The 18,936-nt window shown below is 42.5% G+C and overlaps 2 protein-coding genes across 2 annotated transcripts; one reads left to right on the plus strand and one right to left on the minus strand.

The window, feature by feature from the left end:
• Positions 1-2,362: 2,362 nt before the first annotated feature.
• Positions 2,363-5,373, minus strand: PSMD10 (proteasome 26S subunit, non-ATPase 10). The gene is made up of 5 exons (XM_075435629.1): positions 5,213-5,373; positions 4,999-5,097; positions 4,017-4,163; positions 3,742-3,908; positions 2,363-2,713 (listed from the first exon to the last, which is right to left on the minus strand). The coding sequence occupies exons 1-5, from the start codon at positions 5,324-5,326 to the stop codon at positions 2,560-2,562; spliced, it is 681 nt and encodes a 226-aa protein (XP_075291744.1). The 5' UTR covers positions 5,327-5,373; the 3' UTR covers positions 2,363-2,559.
• A 128-nt stretch (positions 5,374-5,501) lies between these two features.
• Positions 5,502-17,856, plus strand: ATG4A (autophagy related 4A cysteine peptidase). The gene is made up of 13 exons (XM_075435410.1): positions 5,502-5,612; positions 6,722-6,832; positions 8,053-8,124; positions 8,476-8,574; positions 9,855-9,956; positions 10,505-10,577; positions 11,946-12,025; positions 12,858-13,045; positions 13,155-13,233; positions 14,166-14,311; positions 14,928-14,984; positions 16,129-16,240; positions 16,560-17,856. The coding sequence occupies exons 1-13, from the start codon at positions 5,603-5,605 to the stop codon at positions 16,622-16,624; spliced, it is 1,194 nt and encodes a 397-aa protein (XP_075291525.1). The 5' UTR covers positions 5,502-5,602; the 3' UTR covers positions 16,625-17,856.
• Positions 17,857-18,936: the final 1,080 nt, after the last annotated feature.

Below are 18,936 nucleotides of genomic sequence, written 5' to 3' on the forward strand. Positions count from 1 at the left end.
ATCAATGACTGGTCCAAGGGAGCTCACGACTTGGCCGACAGTGGCATTAATTTTAAATAATTTCTTCTCTGACATTCCCAGGCATTCTTTTACTCTTGCCTTTCATGGGAAAATATAAACAACTCTTCACAACACTGCTGTAGTTGATTAGTTCTTCTAAAGTCATCTCCTGTATATACATGTCCTAGTTACATTTTTCTTACTGCATGTCATTATCACAATTAACATAATTTTGTACCATAATTTTTATATCTTTCCTTAATCTCACCTCCACAAATTCCTCTGCATGTATTCCTTATATAATTTGCTACAGTAAGATAGGAGCTTATGCTGGTGAAGTTGTAATTACCTTCTATACAGTCTTCCTAGAACACCACATGTCTTATGTTTGCTAAAAAACTAGAAATTGCTCAAATTATGTTAATGTTTTTATATAAAAAGAAAGAACAACTGAACACAAGTTCTAGACTATTAATTCCTCTCATACTTCTAGCCACCAGCATGCAACAGATAGTATTAAAAAAAAAAACCAACAACCAAAAAAAAAAACCACAAAAAGCAAAAATAATAAGCAAAACAGATTGCTGGGGGTGAGGAGGAAGGTAAGGAAAATAACATTTATTTGGAGATTCTTAACATATTGAGATCTATTTGTAGGCCTTCTGGCAGATGTTTGTTCTCATTACAAAGTTCCTCTCATGTAAAATAGTTTATTAAAAAGGATGGGGCACTGTTCCTAGCTTTCCACTGATGCTCTTGGCAAAGCACAAGCCACATTAGGTATTGATCCATGGTGTGTAGCTCAAAAACCCTGCAGAGCTACGCAGGATGCAGAAATATTTTTCAGAATTTGCCTCAGATGTTCCGACAGTCTCTGCTGCACAGCCCATTTATGTTCCCCTGAGGGAGCAGGGATCATTAGTATGGAAACCGGATATTAAGCCAACATTCAAGCCATCATCTCCTAGGGAAGTGGATTTACAGAGCTACAGAGATGTGGCAGGGTTTTTTTGCTACACAAAGATCAGGGATGAACACAGAATTCTAACTCCAGCTTTTCTCAGTTCAAGTTTTCAGCAGTGCCTGAACAATATGTAAGAAACATTTACTCTGTCAGGTTCCTCCTTCAGGCAAGGTCTGCATGGCCAGAGCTTACTGTACAGGCAAGTTCTCCCTCCCACTCTCAGTAGGTACCTGCAGTGACATTTAGCCTGCACTCTGCTTTCTAGGATAGACTTTAAGTACTTGGTGAAGATATTTGGTTCGTTGTAAATTGCTGTCTTGCTTATCAGAATAAATTGCATTACCTTAATCCCTACAAGTCAAACTGTAGCAACTGTCATCTTCCATTTCAACCTCTCCTCGCAGCTGAAGAACAAACACGTTCTATTTCCATACTGTGTAATGGATGGCAGGGTTTCATCTGACTTGTTGTTCACATCCCAAGCGTACAAACTGTTTAGAAAATATTGTTTTTGTTACATGTAAGTTTAATAAAGTTTTGTAACAGCAGAGACTGCTGTTTAGGAAAGTTCTTTATTTCACAGAAATGCATCAGCAACTTTTGTTCAGAAGGGGGAAATCTATCCCACAAGTGTCAAAAGTGATCTTAGCAACTTCAGAACAAGAAGGTCACCTTTCAGACTTGGTCTCTTTAGCTCCGCCTTCTAATAACTTACTACCAGGATTTGCTATGAGTAAACAGAGATTAAACCAGGCTTCTGTTACAAAACAAGATGGTAAGCTGCGAGCGTCAGTGCTACGTAATGAGAGTCAAACAGAACAGCAAAAGAAATCTACAGAAGGAGCAAGAGGAAATAAAATTAGATTCGAAGTACATCCCAGAGAAGTATCCAGAGCCATCCATTGTACAACACTATATTTGCAGAGGTAACCCTGAAACTGCACCTGCATTCCGCAAGCAGTCCAGTGCACTTCACCAAATACATGTATTTAAAGACTCAAAGAAACAGGATAACAATAGATAACAACAGGAAAGCTTTAAACACTCCGAGCTCACTTGAATAGACTAAGAAGAGTAAAAATGGATACAATTATCCAAGTAACTGAGCAAACTGCATTCTACAAAGGGACAGGTGTAGTTTAGAATCATCTGGAGGAAGAGAATCAATACCCATAAAACACCAACAAAGATCCACACACAAAGCACAAAGGCTAAGGGAAAAAACAAAGACTCTAGAATAGTATTCCAAAATAAAATCGACTTTAAATGGATACAGCATTTTTGGTCCTGTGTCTTGAAAGAAATAATCCTAGACTAGGTTCTGAAATAGCAGGAATGACCGCATTTATACAGATGATACTGTAAACTGAAAGAGAACAGCAATATACTGAAAAACACTTTAAAATCGGTGATCCATTTAATCAGCAGGAAGTACAAACGGTTGTTTTGGCACGGTACTTGCAGGAAAGCTAGAGATACACATTTTTTTACCATGCTGATGCCACACAGGACATCCTAGCTGAGTTATCAAAACACGAAGTTTGCAGTCTTAAATACAAGTGCAACTGCAAAGTGAGTCAAGTCAGCAGTCCCCGCTAGCCTTCCACCATTCTTTTAAGTATGGCTCCCAGGCCACCTTTTGCCACTTTCAGGGGGGTCAGTTCTTCTTTATTCTCAATAAGAATACTTGCACCGTGAGACACCAGCAGCTTTGCCTCCTCCACTCTCTCTTCATCACAGGCTAAATGACTGCAATAAGAACAAGAAACCCACAGCCACCATTAAACAGTCCAAGCTTATAAAAAGCAGTTAATTATGCCTTGTCTAAACGACCGTGTGAATTCTGGGGGGGAGATACGTCCTAGAACAACAAAACCACATGCAACCAGCTACCTACATGGATTCCAAAGCTTGCTGTCCAGTCACTCTGCTGTCATTAAGCAACTCAAGAACGTTCCTCCTGCTACTGTCCTCGCAACGTTGAGGCACTTCTTTAGATTAGAATTTGGCCCTGAAGTCAGCAAAGCTAAGGAGCACATAACCCACAGTGAAAATGGAAAATGGTAATCTCTATTTGAATCAAAAGTGATAAACTAAATCATATAACACTTAAAAATGACCTGAAGAGTTACTGCAAATGCAGCAAATGCTTTTTTCCATTTGGCATGGTATCTTGAGAAGAAACGTGTGTGTTCCAGGACAATACTGGGTTCCACGTGCAGCTAAAACATACTGCTTCATCTTGTTCACAGCAAAACCTTGATTCCACTGTAGACACGGCAGTCTTGCCACCAACTTCAAAGCAGCTAAATTCTTACTTTAACAGACTCAAATTGATCTCTAAGGTAATATCAAACACTGGACTGATTGTACTTGAATTGCAACTTATTTTCCTTAGAAAGGTGAAGAAAAGCTTCCATAATTAGTTCTTGCTTGGCAGCACAGAGCAGGCCAGCCTGCAAGACCAGTGTCCTCTGGCTTTGATGTCATCGGCTCGCTTTCTACCCTCTAGTGGCAACTGAACGTATTCCAAATTATTACAAAAGGTGTTCTGCACTTTTCAAGTAGATGTAGTAACACGAATTAAAGTATATATGTACACACACACAGGCAAAATACTACATGTGATTGCCTCAAATCCTTTTTAATTACACAGAGGTGTGAAGCAAGGGAGTATTTTGAGGCAACGAGAAATTAAAAAAAGAAATGGAAGTAATGGAGCTTCATTTCATAGAGATTATGCTACATTAAGCAAAATAAAAACAAAAAGTACTTACAGAGGAGTATTCCCTTCAGAGTCCTGTATATTAACAGACGCATTGTGCTGCAGAAGGATCTGTACCATTTTTAGGTTTCCTTTGGCTGCTGCTCTGTGTAACGGGGTGGATTCAAAATGATCTGTTGCATCTGGATCAGCTCCATTCTCTAGAAGCATAATTGCAATCTGAATATGTAGAAAGAGAAAGGGGTGGGGGGAGGAGGAGGGAAAGTTAATACAATTAAATGCTTCTTCCAAGAGCAACACCACCTCCAGTAGCACAGGCAAACATACCTCCTGCTTGTTTTTGGAGGCTGCATAATGCAGGGGCGTACAGCCGTTCTGATTGACAGCATTAACGTGGGCACCCTTGGCAATGAGGGCTTTCACAATTTCATCACGGCCTGCCGAAGCGGCAATATGTAAGGGAGTCCAACCAGCCTACAGAGGCAAGAAAAAACCCACGTTATTCAAACCAGGAGTTTCACGCAAAAACCATGACAAAGCATAACCCCAATACAGACGTGACTACTCGTTAGCCGTACTGCACATATTCTCGTAACCGTAAAGCTAAACATTATCAGTTGTCACCAGAGAGACAAGTCTCGCGCCCTCTCACGTGCCTGCATTCAGCACCTGACTAAAGCTGCCAGTTCAACGACAGAAATCACTTCCGTTATGCAGTTATGCACGGCGTCTTGCAGGGCACTTTGCCCCTGCAGAAATCGCCACAGTGCTTTTTTAAGAATAAGTAAGAGTGGCAGAAAAGGGCATCCAAAAGTTTACGCGATCTCTTCTATATCCCACCCTCTAATTAAACTGATGGGACAGCATTGCCTTCTTCAAGGATGATCTTTAGGATGCTTCATAACAGATGTAATTATTTCAACCCTTCCTCCAGAACAGGAACCGACCACCTCCTCCTCCAGAACAGGAACCAGCCACCTCCTCCTCCAGAACAGGAACCGGCCACCTCCTCTGCGACTGTGCAACCCCTGAACCTGTCACCTGCTCTACAACGCCCTCCCCAACAATGAGAACTCTGCAGGGTTCCTCACGATGTGGCACAACACACTTAAGAGGATCACACTGGGCTAGAGACAACACGACCCCCCCCCAACGACGACCCAAACGCCCCTGCTTTTGCAGCTTTGCTCTTAAGGAGCGTTTCACTAAAATTCCTGGACAAAAAGCAGGACTCGGCAGGGCTGAGTCACGGGCAATAAGCAAGGGGCAGTAAGGGCAATAAGGGTCCCGGCAGGGCTGCCCCACTCACATCGTCCTTCTCGCCCACCGGCACGCCGAGGCTGAGGAGGAGCTCGGCGACGTCCACGTGTCCCGCCGAGCAGGCCCAGTGCAGCGCGGTCCGCCTGTCCTGAGGGAGGGAAGGAGGGAGCCGGCGCTGAGCGGGAGGGGAGCGGCCGGCGGGAGCGGCCCCGCAGGCCGCCCGCTCCCGCGCCGGCGGCCGGGGAGGGCGGGAGGCGGCTGACCTGGTCGGCCTTGGTGGCCAGGGCCCTGTCGCGCAGCAGCTGGGCCCGCAGCTCCTCCAGCCGCCCCGCGTAGGCCAGGTTGCAGACCCGCACGTCGGACACGGCGCCCTCCATGCTCACCGCCTCGCCCTGCCGACAGGGGCGGGGCTCCGGCTTGCGCCCCGGCCAACCAGAGGGACGCCGGCGTCAGCCCAGCCAATTGAACCCGCCGGCCTGCTCGTCTCTCCCCCCCTTCCTCGAGCTGCGGGGACTGCCGGGATTTGTAGTCCAGCGGGCGGGAGGCGGTGCGCTGCGGCCGGTCGGCGGGACTGCGGCTCCCAGGGTGCCCCGCGCGGCGGCCGTGTTGTGCCTCCGTGTCGGGGCGAGGAGGAGGATGGTGACAGCGGGAGGATGGAGTCGGGTGAGGGGTGGCGGCGGCGGCCCGGGGCCGCGGAGGGGGAGAGGGGCGGGCGGGGCAGGGAGGCCGGTGAGGGGCCGGGCCGGCGGCCCGCCCGCCCCAGGGGCCGCGGGCTGAGGGGCGAGGCGGGAGGCGGCGGCGCTGCCCTGGGAGAGGGGTTTGGCCGGCGGGGCCCCGCGGCCTCTCCCGGGGGTGAGGGGCTCGGCCGGCCGCGCTGGGGCCGGTGTCGAGGCGGGCGGCTGCCGCGGGGCCGGGCCGGTGGAAGGTCGGGGCTGTGCGGGAGGGAAACGGGAGAGCCCGGCGGTTCCTTCCCCGAGGGCCTCAGGGGTTCCCTGACAGCGGGGGTGGGGTGGGGGGGTGGAGCTTTAAAACCTTACTTGAAAAATAAGATACAATTGCATTTGCTTTCAGCTTGTGGTTTTTTAGCAATGTATTCCTTAAGATTGGTGTGTAAAAGAAATAATTTTACATTAATTTCTGCACTTGAAGGCCTGTTTTCCTCTTCCAACAACCCCTGCTTTAATTAGTTTATCTAATGGAATGGTCTTCCTTAAGCACTGTTAATTATCATTTGTCATTTTTACAGTAAACAGGTCTAGCACTGAATAACAACATTAATTTATCTTCTATTTTGAAGCGTTCCAAATCTCCAGTTAGGAAAGTAAAACTCAGCCGTGCTAACGTTTCTCACGTGCTTCCCATTAAGCACGAGGACGTAACCGCTCTGAGCATAGCTAAGATCGAGCGTGGGCACCTGCGCTGCGATGCCTAAATTGTTTTCCCCTTTCCTCATTTCCTTGAGCTGAGTCTTACTCTCGCTGCAGTCATCCTGAACTTCTGCTGCTGTCTTGGGTCAGACTGACTATAATCCAGGTGCCGTGTTATTCTCTCAGCCCTCGCTGAGAACTGAAATAAAAACCAGCCGGGACATTGGATATTTCGGTGCCAGAACAGCTTGTTAAAGGAAAAGAGTAAACGCAGCTGGCAGCACCGTTCAGAAGACCCAAATACTGCACGGACTAGCTGCAGCTAGTGCAGCCCAGGAACTCAAAGCTGTGTGTGAAAGAACAAAGGGACAAAATGGAGTTTGAATTTTGTGTGTTGCTGTTCAGTTTTATCTAGGTATGAAAACCAGATCACGATTTTGTCAGACTACTTAGAAGAATTTCCAGAAACTGATGAGCCCGCGTGGATTCTGGGAAGGCAACACCACCTAAACACAGGTATCTCCAGAATGAGAATTCACCTGAAAAATCTGTAGAGCATTCACAGGTTCACATGCAGTAGCAGCTCCTGATTTCCTTTTGTTCTCCAAATGTCTCATGAGAGAAGTTTGTTCTCCATCCACAGGACACCAACTAGAAGCAGCGGTATTCATCCTAAAATGAAACCAGAAGTTCACTAATATACTTTCTACCATAATTCATGCAAAGAGATCGTACTTGTAGCAAAGGCTAGTCAGGTGTAAGGCTGGTCGTTTCTCAACCGCAGATGCCTCAGATATAGATAAATAATTTGGGGGGATCTTCGTTATTACTAATGTTATTTGCCCTTGAGGGATGCTTGTCTGCAGCCTCTTATTTGCGACTAAAATGATATTTCAAAAGAAAAATAATAGTAATAATAAAATTAATCCAGGGCATGTACTGTATTGTGATGAAAATAAATATATGACCTAGAAGTCATAGCAGAGTGATGTATTTATATATCGTAGAAAAATGAGATTTCAGAAATTAGTTTTGCCCCCTGGGGAGAAGACCAGGGGATCCTCCTGTGTGACATGCCAAGGGCAGTGGCCGTCAGTGCAGGCCTGGTGTCCAAGGCGCTGAGGGTACCGCACACAGCCGTGGTCGGCTGAAGGATCGCTTGAAAAGGCCAGTCAGGCTGAGCCACGGCTCAGGGAAAGTGCAGCAAATATATAATTCTGAAGAGTCCTTCTGAGCCTTTGGGAGAATTCTGTAAGTGCATGTATCAGGAAAAAAAAAACAAGAGAGAGATACTTAATTAAATTTAATGATATTTACTTAATTAAATTTAATGATATTAACCTTTTCTTAAAATGACCCCGCATCGGGTTTGGAGGTAATGCATAATTCCATGTTGGTTTGTGTGTAGAAATTCTTCACCTTTCTTAACTTGCTCTACCACTTCTTTCCCGAGGACATAGTTCTCCGTTGTTGTTTTGTTCAAGCTGGGTATAGTCATTCCAAACACCCTGTAAAACTTCATTGGCTAACAATTATTTCATCGTTAACATTAATTAGCAGTCTACAAAAGCTCTGTGTTTAAATAGCTAAAAAATGTTTTAAATATTAAGGGTCTTATATGTAAAAGCTAACAGGAGTCTTCCTGCGCTCTATATATTGACTGCCCAGGGAAGATTAGAGTTTTTCAGTTTTAAAAGTTCATTTTAATAATTTATTTTCTCTTAAAAATATTCTAGACAAATCTAAGTTCTTGCTGGATATAAGTGCTCGTCTCTGGTTTACGTATAGAAGAAAGTTTTCGCCTATCGGTGAGTATGCATCAGACCAGCTGCCTTGTTATACGTTAGATAGCAGTGATGTTATCATGGACTGAAAAATGGTTTTTACAGTATTAGAACATTTTGAGCATCGTTTTAACTGTTTATGCAAACAAAATATTAGAGCTGTTAAAAACTGTGTTTACCTGTACCTCCCTGTCATCAGGTCTCCGTGTTTGTAGAGCAAGCAGTAAAGTTACGGCCCGCAGTGTGGAAAGAAAAGGTCTTGCTCAGTGCTGCTTATCTGTAGGACAATTGTTAGAGATTTTAACTCCAAAATTTTCTCTCAGGCGCTGTGCTCATTTTAAAGCCCGTGTTGATTGTAATGAATTTTTTTAATAGGAGGCACTGGTCCTTCGTCTGATGCTGGCTGGGGATGTATGCTGCGATGTGGGCAGATGATGCTGGCCCAGGCGCTGATCTGCAGACATTTAGGAAGAGGTGAGTACTGTTGCTGAGTGAACTTCTGTGTTGTTTGGAGACCATTTCAATTTTGTTGTAGTTTTCCATAAAAGCACGAAATGTATATTTATTGATGAAACTTTCTCTGATGCCCTGATAGGAGTTACTAGTGAATTATTCTTGTCTGATGGGGTGAAGTCATGCTGGCCTTAAGCAGAGAAATAGAGGGATGACAAATAGGGAATCCCGTTGTCATTGTTTTATAAAATTTTTCGAGGAATACCCAAGTTGAGGCCAAGGGAGAAGCTGCGGCCGTGGGCCGGAGTTCTTACCCTTCCCTTCATTGCTCACGTAGCCACCAGATGTTTGCACAGGGTGACTGTGTGAACAGTGACATAGTGATAGACATCGTACAAAGTACTTCACAGACCACACACCCTCACCAGCCTGAGGTCCAAACCCCACAACAGAACCCGTTAGTGCAAGCTCTTAAGCCTGCATCAGCACCTCGCATCGCAGGTGGGTATCGTAGGTCTGGTCTATGTGTAGCTGCTCTGTCAATCAAATGATTACGGGTAGGTCTTGTGATCCTTACACCGTTGTGCTGGGGTTTCTGTGGCAGCAGGCTTTGTGGATTTATCATTTATCTGCTTCAATACCTGAATCCACAGAAGGGTTTATCCACTTGAATAGCAGAGTCCACAGAATGGAGGTGCAAAGATTTAACTGAAGGAGTAGGCAAACAAGCAAATCACCTGAGAAAAACTAGGATATGAACTCGCAGTGTGTAGCCACTTCATAGTATCAGTCCTGTGTATGTGCTTCTCTGTCAGTAAATGGGTGGCGACTACCTTACGTTAGCAGCGAGAGCATACGTGGCAAAGCTGTGTTTTGGGTTTTGCTGTGGGAGAGGGCCAGCACTGTGTTTGGACTTTGCTTTATGGATCTTATATCACTATCTGATGTACGCTTACAAATCTGAAAAAATCTAAACAGAGCATATAGTTCTAGACAATCTTGGAAGCTCACATACAGCAGTGATCACAAGCATCTTGGCAGTGATCACGCAGAGTATATTTGCAGTTGACATTTTTGTTTTATTTTCCTAGTTTTCACAATCTAGACTGTGATGATAAAGGACAGCTTGATAATAAATGACAAGCTGTGACTTCTAGAAACTCTAAACAAAATGTAAATATTAGAGATGAATTGTACATGAGTTGTTTCACATCTCATTGTATGGCTTTCTACTATCTAGAAATTTGATCGGGACAATGGAAACGTTATTTTGTTAACGTGTATAACTTTTTTCCTGTAAGACTGGCAATGGGAAAAACACAAAAAACAACCAGAAGAATATCACAGAATCTTACGGTGCTTTCTAGACAGAAAAGATTGCTGTTATTCCATCCACCAAATGGGTAAGAACATGCATCAACTTTTTTTCTCCCCACTGAAATTCCTACTGTATTGAAACTTTCTAATTTGAAATATGATAATTTGAAATTTTAAAAAGGTGATTATGAAGACAATGTACATGTTTATATATAAATTAAAATGCATACAAATGGGTACAAAGTATAATAATTCAGAAATGTCATTCGCTGAGACCTAAATAAATCTGTGTGCTAGAATCTAGCTCTTCATAAATTATGTAAGCCTTGGGTACCAGAGTTGATAGCATTAAAATAGACAATCACGAAATTTTTTGCTGTAATTTGTAATAAAGGACAGTAATATTTGTAATTCTTATTACAGTTTAGGAACTTTTGGGGAAGGAACTAGCAGTCATTAAGATTGGAAAAGAGCATAGATTGAGAAAATAATTGTTGCTAAATACCGTTTGCAATTGCTCTAGAATGTATGTCAAAATACTAGTAGGTCGTGCTATTCAATATATATTGTGACCAGACTCTCTGTGGTCTTTTTTTTCTTTTCTCTTTGTGTGTGTTTTCCCTCATAAAAACAGCGCAGATGGGTGTTGGAGAGGGGAAATCAATTGGAGAATGGTTTGGACCAAATACAGTTGCTCAAGTACTGAAGTAAGTCAAATGACACGAGCTCATTCAGAATGTCCTCCCCTGGGGCAGCTAAGGTCAGAGACCAAGATAAGGCCCAAGAGGCAGTTTTAAAGGCTGATCTTGCTCTTGCTTAGAATTAGGAATATGTATGCTGTGTGTTCGCAAGTAGAGTGCGGACCGCGATGCTGTAGTGCGGTGGGCAGGTACGGAGTTGGGGTTGGGCGAGTTCTAAATTACCGTATGCCAAGAGCCTGGGGAAGGCCTGCAGAAAGGTCTCCCGTGCTGTGCCGTTGACGTGCCCTAACCAGTAAGCACCAGAGATGCGTGTCCCTTCCCACAGGGTGGCACAGCTTTGACAGGGCAGGATTGCCACCGTGCAGGCCAGCGCGGTGGTGTGAAACGTCGGAGTGAAGCCATCCAGGCCAAGGAGGGAACTGACCTGCAGTGTTTCGCTGCCTGAGCCGCAGCTCTGCCTGAAGGCTGCCGTGTGCAACACGGGCAGCTCTTCCTGGACCAGAAGCCACGCTGAGAAGAGCTGACTTGCTCCATTTCTGAGGGATGGGTGGAGGTGCCAGATCTCAGGTGGAGGCTGGACTGCAGGTCCTGGGTGCTCGGCAGCAATTCTTTGCAGCCCTGGGACTGACACGCATTCTGGAGAGAAAGAGAGAGGAGCTAAAGCATGCGCTGGCCTCCAGCTCTGCTCACTTACAAATTCTTCATGGCTTAGTGCTCACGTACAGGTTTTTCTGGCTTATTTTAGACAGCTGACTCTGCCTGGGCAGCTTAAGAGTGTAGCTCCCTTCTCCAGAGTTTTGGATTTCACACAAGTGGACAGAAACCTGTGTGCTATAATGCCTCCCTCCTAACTCTTTCTGCCAGAAACCTTTAGCTGATCCAGCTTTGAACACCCTGAGTCCGCTGTCCACACATGCACAGAAATAGTTCCACTGAATTTACTGGAACTTCTTAAGCAAAAAGCGATGTGCAAAACTGGCACCAGAATTTTTTTCCTTCTCTAGACAGTGCCAAGCACAACAGGCAGGATCCCATTGCGGAGGCTGTTAAATGCAATAAAATGTAATAAACATAATTACGTGGTTGAGCTGTTACTATCGCTGCATTTGGCAAAAGGACAAAACAGCTTTCACATGATACGGTGTGCGTGCTTTTCCTGGTACCACTCAGTATTTATTTTTCTAAATATATTAAACTGTAAATATTCAAAGTTCTCTTTTTATTACATGGAGACTTAAAAAAAAAAAATCTAACAAATATGTTTTTCCAAAGAAACACTTTTTTTTACTCAAGAACCATCTAATTGTACTGAAGGAAAAGCTATGCCTGTGGTCCTAATTAGTTTATATTAATTACTACTTTAATGTTTTCTAGGAAGCTTGCTTTATTTGATGAATGGAATTCATTAGCAGTGTACGTATCTATGGACAATACAGTGGTCATTGAAGATATCAGTAAGTGAAACATGAGTTCTCTGATTACAGTATTTGATTTGACTCCACTTTCCTGAATCTATCGAAATATGAACAGAATGCTTTTGGGCCATCCCTGCTAGTTCCCAGGGAAAGAAAAGGAATAAAGGAAATGCAGACTCAGGTTTTGGGTGTCCAGAACTAAAGGTAGCGCAGAATGACGTAGGCCTTTTTGGTGGCCACCTCACATACCGTGGAGTTTGGTCTGTGCTAGCTAAACTCCTATCTGAGAAATGGAACGAAGCTGCAGCGTGTAGAAATAGAGAACTGTTTTTAATACAGAGCTTGCCAAAGAGATGTGCTTTTGTCCTGCAAAAGAGAAACCAGGGGCAGATCCTAGAGAAACACATGTCCAGGTTTCATTTTCAGTTGGAAGAAAGGTGGGTTTACAAGTGGTATTTATCCACAGCTTATTTCTACTTTAGTCCCTTCTCCTGCTTATTTTATGTTCGCTTCATTGGAAGTAAGGAGTTCCCTGAAGAGTTCCTAATGCTATCATCTCTGCCATTTCATTTCCCTGACATTTTATGGGCAAAGCTTGCCAGTATTAATAATGCTAGTAGTAAATGTAACTTCAGTCTTAAATTTTGATCCCCCTGTCGTGTATCTCATGTCTCACTAATGTGCCAGCACATATTCTGTCTGCTAGAATTACGTCTTCTAAATAGTTACGATTGCCATGTCCTGCTCCTTCCGCCTTAAAACAGGAGCTCTGTAAAGGTGTCTGGTGAAGTAGGTTAATTCACGATTGAGAGGAAGATCTGCTCTGTGTTCCTCTTTGTGCGTTCGCTGATCTCTGTTTTTATTCCCGCAGAGAAAATGTGCTGGTCCCCTCCCCAGAGCAGCGGCGCGGCCCACAGCAGTGCACATTTGCACAGAAGTGCTCTCGGCCGAAATAAGAACCCAGCAGGATTCTGCACAGGCTGGAAGCCCCTCTTGCTTATTATACCTCTACGGCTAGGAATAAATCACATAAATCCAGTGTATATTGATGCGTTTAAAGTAAGGGCTTTACCAGTGAATTGCTTGTTACTGTGAAATAAGTTGAGGTATCTGTTACATCAATAAACAAATCGGCTACAATTTCATTTTTCTCCTTTTGAACCCCTAGGAATGCTTTAAGATGCCACAGTCTTTGGGAGCGTTAGGAGGGAAACCAAATAATGCTTATTATTTCATCGGATTTTTAGGTAAGGAAAAAAGAAACTTATCCCAAATACACATATGATCTAAAGAGAAAGGGGGGTTTTTCGGAAGGGAAAACAGTAAGCAGTTTAAGCATGCGAATAGAGTATAAGAAATGAAGAAACACACCCCAAATACTTCAGGGAACAATGTGGTATCATCCTTACAGGAACAGAAAAAGAGCAGCAAAGCTTGAGGTAAAAATAGGTAATGGTCTAAGCAAGAACGACACACTGAGAATGGTTGACAGCATTTGACAAGTGTCGAATGTCACTGCTAAACTGCTGATTTTTTTCATAATCATTAGTACTTCCTAATGCAGGGTGTCTTGGCCTATTTTTTTGCTTCCCAGTTTTCTTAAATTATTTTCTCATATTTCAAACTTCTTCTGATAGCAGGATCTTTTTCACCTTCCATGTATTCCTTTATTAATTAAAGCAAGAGTTAATACTAGATTCAGTCTTTCAGATTTCACCCCAGTTTGATCCATAATTTTATGGGTATTTTGTTCTTCCTTTTGTAAAACCCGAACTGTTTTAGTCAGACTTCTTTGTTCCAATTTCTGAATGAATGCCTGATGGGATTACAGGTTGCATTTGTGGTCATCCTGTACTTTTTGATCTGTGGAATGTTGGGGATTACAACAGTTGACATTTTTTTTAAAAAAAATGTATCTCACAGAAAAAGGAAAGTATGCAACAAAGGTGGAATAAACCAACCAAAAAATCTACAGTAATAGGTCACAAGATAAAATTATACTAAATACCCTGTGGGAAACTACTGTGCCTAACTTTCTGATTCTCTGAAAGACTGCCTAGCTAGAAAGTCTAGATATTAACTGTGATGATAATCTAATTTCTGTTTTACAAGTCTGGATGGAGTAAGTGTTTATTAAAGTCTCTTGCTTATTATCAATGTCTGGATTTCACCCGTACAGGCAATGAGCTGATCTATTTGGACCCTCACACCACTCAGAGTTTTGTAGATTTGGAAGAAAATGGCACAGTTGATGATGAGAGCTTCCACTGCCAGCAAGCCCCACACAGAATGAAGATCATGAATTTAGACCCTTCGGTAGCTTTAGTAAGTGTTGGGAAATAACAGATGTGTATTCTTTATTTCACAGTAATGCCTCTGTACATTGATAAGGGCAGTAACGCATTTCCTTGAGCCGAATCAGGATCATGGGGCAGCCTTCCACGATCTAAAATTCAACATGTGGTCGTTTATGCATTAACTGCATAGGATCCATTAACCTTGAGTCAAGCAGGGAACCGGCTGTTTGTGTCCGGGGAGCTAATTCACCCTCTTTACTGAGCAGCACTTCCCTTCTGCAAGAAGTACTTTGAAGGTCACAGCAAGGAACTGAATCAGGTTTCCTTATTTTATTCCATCCCTACCATAGATGCATGGTCACTCTGGACAAGCTATTTAAGCTTAACTTATTTTAGGTCATAGTTTACAAATCTTTAAATGGAATTACTTGTAGAAGTCATCCAGTATGTATCACAAGAATACTGTGGTAGTTGAAGACGTCAGATCTGATGCCGTGCTGGTATCCTTTGGTTGGGTTACGGGCGATTGTCGCTCGAGACGTGTTTCTAAAGCTTTAAACAATGCATAAAGATACCGCAGCGTCCTTCATTCATTGACATACTGTTATTATTTAATACTACTACTGTATGTGTTTTTTCCTTAGGGCTTCTTTTGCAAAGAAGAATGTGATTTTGATAACTGGTGTAGCCTTGTACAAAAGGTAATAATGCTATCTTTATTTTCTCCGTATGAAATATGACATACTTTTTTTTTTTAAAATGGAAGTTCCCATTACATCTTTCTCTGCATGCAAATTAAATGAGCCATAGAGAAGAATGCATTAATGCATCGGGGTCAGCCAGTCGTACTGAATTGCTAATCGGAGCTTGTTCAGCAGTTTGACAGCCATGAACCCTGCCACTGGGAAAATGGGTGTGAACAGATACCCTTAAAAAGGTTTTCTTTTTTTAGCACTACGATGTTACTGGCTGAAACAGAGTAATTTACTGAGAAATAAATGTTACAAGTAAAAATTAACCACCATGTTTTAGCAATTTATTTATTTATTTGCTTCGTGATCCTTTTTTATCGTTTGACATAATTAGAAGATGTAATAATATATTATGACCGTTAGTCCTTAGTACCACAAAAGATCTGATTCTGTAATTGCCGAATCCCTCCAGCTCCTGCTGAATATGCTTGCTGCCATGGGAAAAGGACTTCAGGACATTTCTGTGTGCAGCAGGTGTGCTAAGCAACAGAAGTATGAATGTGAAGTAGCATCAACCTCTAAAGGCATTTTTTAAAACGAAAAAGAAAGGCTAAGGAAAACAGTTTGTAGACAACTGAAATGCAGGGTATGACGTAGCTTACCTGACTGAAGAGGAGTGGAATAATAACTTCTTTCTCCTGATCAAAACCGACCCTTCAAAAGCTGTTGTTTTTTTTGAGCGGATAGATCTGTCTTTTGTTCCCACTGAGCATCAAAAAACTTGAACACAGAGAGGTCTGTGCAAGTCATTTTCTTTTAAAAGGCAGAAAATACTGTACGTTCTTGGGGTCCATTTGCCACTTGTAGACAGAATTATAGGTGTATGGATAGCAAAGCTAGTTATAGCGCACTGATAACCTGCACGACAGTTCCAGAGATCTGTCTTCCAGGTGTTTTCAGCTAGGAAAATATTACAGAGACGTGCAAAGCAGTGACTCATAATGGCAGGTACTTGAAATAATGGTGTGTCTGCATAAAGCCATTGTTTTTTCATAGACATGCATAATTAAAAATGTTTTTAATTGAGCAGACATTTTTCATGTTTGAAGCTTCTCTTGAGGCATCTTTTCAAACACGAGTGTTCTGTCCGCAGGAGATTTTGAAGCAGCAGAGCCTGCGGATGTTTGAGCTGGTCCAGAAGCACCCCCCTCACTGGCCTCCCTTCGTACCCCCAGCGAAGCCAGAAGTGACGACGACCGGGGCAGGTGCGGTTCCGACTGGAAGGGCTGTTGTGTAGTGCAGCCTTCCTCGTGAGCAAACAGAGGAATAACCACCGGTGGAATAACGATGCTTCCCGAAGTGTCAAGCGATCACCATGCGGTTAAATCCCTTCTCCTTACAGAATGTCAGACATTTATCCAAACAGGCCATGTACAATTGCTAGCACAGACACATACCTTTTTTTTTAATCTTACAAAATGCTTTGAAGGCCACATTCCAGAAATTTTTTGTTTGTTTCTGTTTTTAAGTAAACAACATCAGGCATGTCTTCAGATTCTAAATTGTGTTTGTTTTTTTTTTCAGAACTCATTGAATCTACTGACAAGCTATTTGAGTTGGAAGAAGAATTTGAAATCCTGAGTGTATGAAGGAAACTGTGGTGACCCTTCTGAGTATTGAGCACATTGCTAGTATTACTGCATTGACTTATATCAAACAGCCATGTTCGCCCCAAAGTGCCTGAAATCACAGATAACAGAGCACAAAAACCTGGTAGCATCCAAAACTCCGACAGTGACGGTTCCTGCTCTCAAAGAGCTTCCCCAGATGGAAAGGCAGTAAAAGATCTTATAATAAGACCCTTAAAGGGAACCTCTTTTTAACATGTGTGTCTTTCCTGAACACAAGAGGACCTTTGAGATTAAGGCAAAAAATCAGTATATCACTGGGCTGTTTGTTAGGAGAAAGGGATAACAACAAATGGATATTTCTTGCTCTCGTATAATGCAATAGTTCAGTTCTTAAAGCAAAACAGTCTTCAGTTAAGGAGGATGTTTACTTCCGTTCCCTCCTGTGGGCTGCATCGTAGAAAAAATACATTGTCTTGTTTAAAAGATCAACTGGATCAGAAGAAAACTGTTTCCTTGTTAAATATTTTAACATGTATTTGAGCAACCACACTTTATTACAAAAATGTTTCTGTAAAAGGAACTATGTCTAATGTATACGTTTTGCAATAGCCTTCCTGTTTCTGGGAAACCTCAAGAGGAACAGGAGACTCAAATAGTCGAGAGATCACAACCACTGTTATAGCTACGATATATTGCACCTTGACCTTAAAATTCAGATCATCAAAACGCAGGCTGACTTTTCTTTCAGAGCTAAAATGAGTCAAAGGTGGTTTAACTGTACCTTATTTATTTTAAAAAGGATTTACACAAGTTTCTCTGTTACAGCACTTTATCTGTGCATCTAATAAATTTCTTAAGCTTTTCATAGGTTGTATGCTGCTATATTTTGTTAATTTGTGTGTGTGAACTAAATATAAACCAGGTTATCTTAAAACTTAATATATAGGCCTATGCAAATTACTTAATTGTTGGGGTTTGACATGTTGCCTTTGGAAATGTGTTTTGGTAAAAGTGCCTTAATTCCACTGGTTAATCAGAACAGCCTGTGTGGGTTTATTTTGAAAGCAGAGCATATCTCTAGCAGCCATGAGAAAAACAGCTCAGAAAAATTTAAGGCAAAGATCTTTTAATCCATTATAAAGTTTCTTTTTACTGTCAGACGGTCCCCATTATGGTCATTTTGTCATGGTAGTGTAACGGGCACGAATCGCACAGTTTCATCTTCACCAATAAATGACGACATAGAGAAATGCGGAATGCTGTCTCCTCTCACTTGCACTTCTTGGTCAGGGCCAGTGTGATCTCCAAGAAAATAGTTATCCATATCATATTGCAGCTTGTTTGCCTACAATGTTTATTAACCACAGTTTGGAAACTACATACTTAGAAAAAAAATATCATTTTCTTACCCGCTGCATGTTTTTTTAAAACAAAGCATTACTTCTTAAGTAATACATGAACTTACTGTTTGTGTAACTGCAACCATAGTCCTCTCCTCCCCATAGACAAAAAAGAACCCCTTGCTCTGAAATGCTCAGTCTCAAGCAGTAACTGCTAAAAAAAAAAAAAGGAAGGAAGCACCCAAGTTAAATAATAATGATTAAAAAAAATTCAATCAGTGGCAGGAAGCACCCAAGTTAAATAATAATGATTAAAAAAAAAAAAATCAATCAGTGGCGTACAGCGTACTTATTCCCCACATAGCTCTTAGCTGTTCTGTAAACATTCTTCAGCGAGGAGGTGTTGGCCTTGCAGAGCTCTTGACAAACTGTTCTTGGTGGGGGGGTAAACAGATTTATGATTTTTTTACCGGGGCTGATGGCAGAATGGCTGGAGATTGGAATTCCCAGCAGAGAGGGCCTTGGGTGTAAAGAGTGGGGAGAGGGCTGGGTTCATGGAACACAATGGCAGTTTGGACAGTGATAGCAGCAGGGCCAGGTTACTGCAATAGAAGCAGTTCTCTAAGGATGGTGGTGCTTAAAATGCATAAGGCTCTGATCCTGGAAAAAAAATAATTCTATTTTCATGTGTCCACATTCAAAAAATAAACCCAAGTCCCTGTAGACACAATACCTGGTGACACTTTGGGAGCCCAGTGGCTGAAAAAGTCATCGTAGTTCGCAAGTTACTTGCACAAATTTTCAGAAAGTCATGAGCTTCACTCTGCACCCTCAGTGTGGTAAAGTTGTATTTGCATAACCCAAGATGTAAATACAATGTGATCTGTCTGTGCTGGGACAGCTGAGAAATAGGCTGAATATTCTGCATAAAAGAACTGCTGCTCAGGAGCGTTCAAATACCTTAAAGATATTTGCAAAATACATCCAAAG

The sequence above is a fragment of the Opisthocomus hoazin genome, chromosome 14, assembly GCF_030867145.1.
Source record: "Opisthocomus hoazin isolate bOpiHoa1 chromosome 14, bOpiHoa1.hap1, whole genome shotgun sequence".
NCBI classification, from domain to species: Eukaryota; Metazoa; Chordata; class Aves; order Opisthocomiformes; family Opisthocomidae; genus Opisthocomus; species Opisthocomus hoazin.

Coding starts and splice junctions, on each gene's coding strand:
- PSMD10 (XM_075435629.1), bottom strand. CDS start 5,326: ATGGAGGGCGCCGTGTCCGACGTGCGGGTCTGCAACCTGGCCTACGCG. Junction 5,098..5,212: donor TGGCCACCAAGGCCGACCAG/GTCAGCCGCCTC, acceptor TCCCTCCCTCAG/GACAGGCGGACCGCGCTGCA. Junction 3,909..4,016: donor CCTCCAAAAACAAGCAGGAG/GTATGTTTGCCT, acceptor CTACATATTCAG/ATTGCAATTATGCTTCTAGA.
- ATG4A (XM_075435410.1), top strand. Junction 13,046..13,154: donor TGTATATTGATGCGTTTAAA/GTAAGGGCTTTA, acceptor TTGAACCCCTAG/GAATGCTTTAAGATGCCACA. Junction 16,241..16,559: donor AGTGACGACGACCGGGGCAG/GTGCGGTTCCGA, acceptor TTTTTTTTTCAG/AACTCATTGAATCTACTGAC.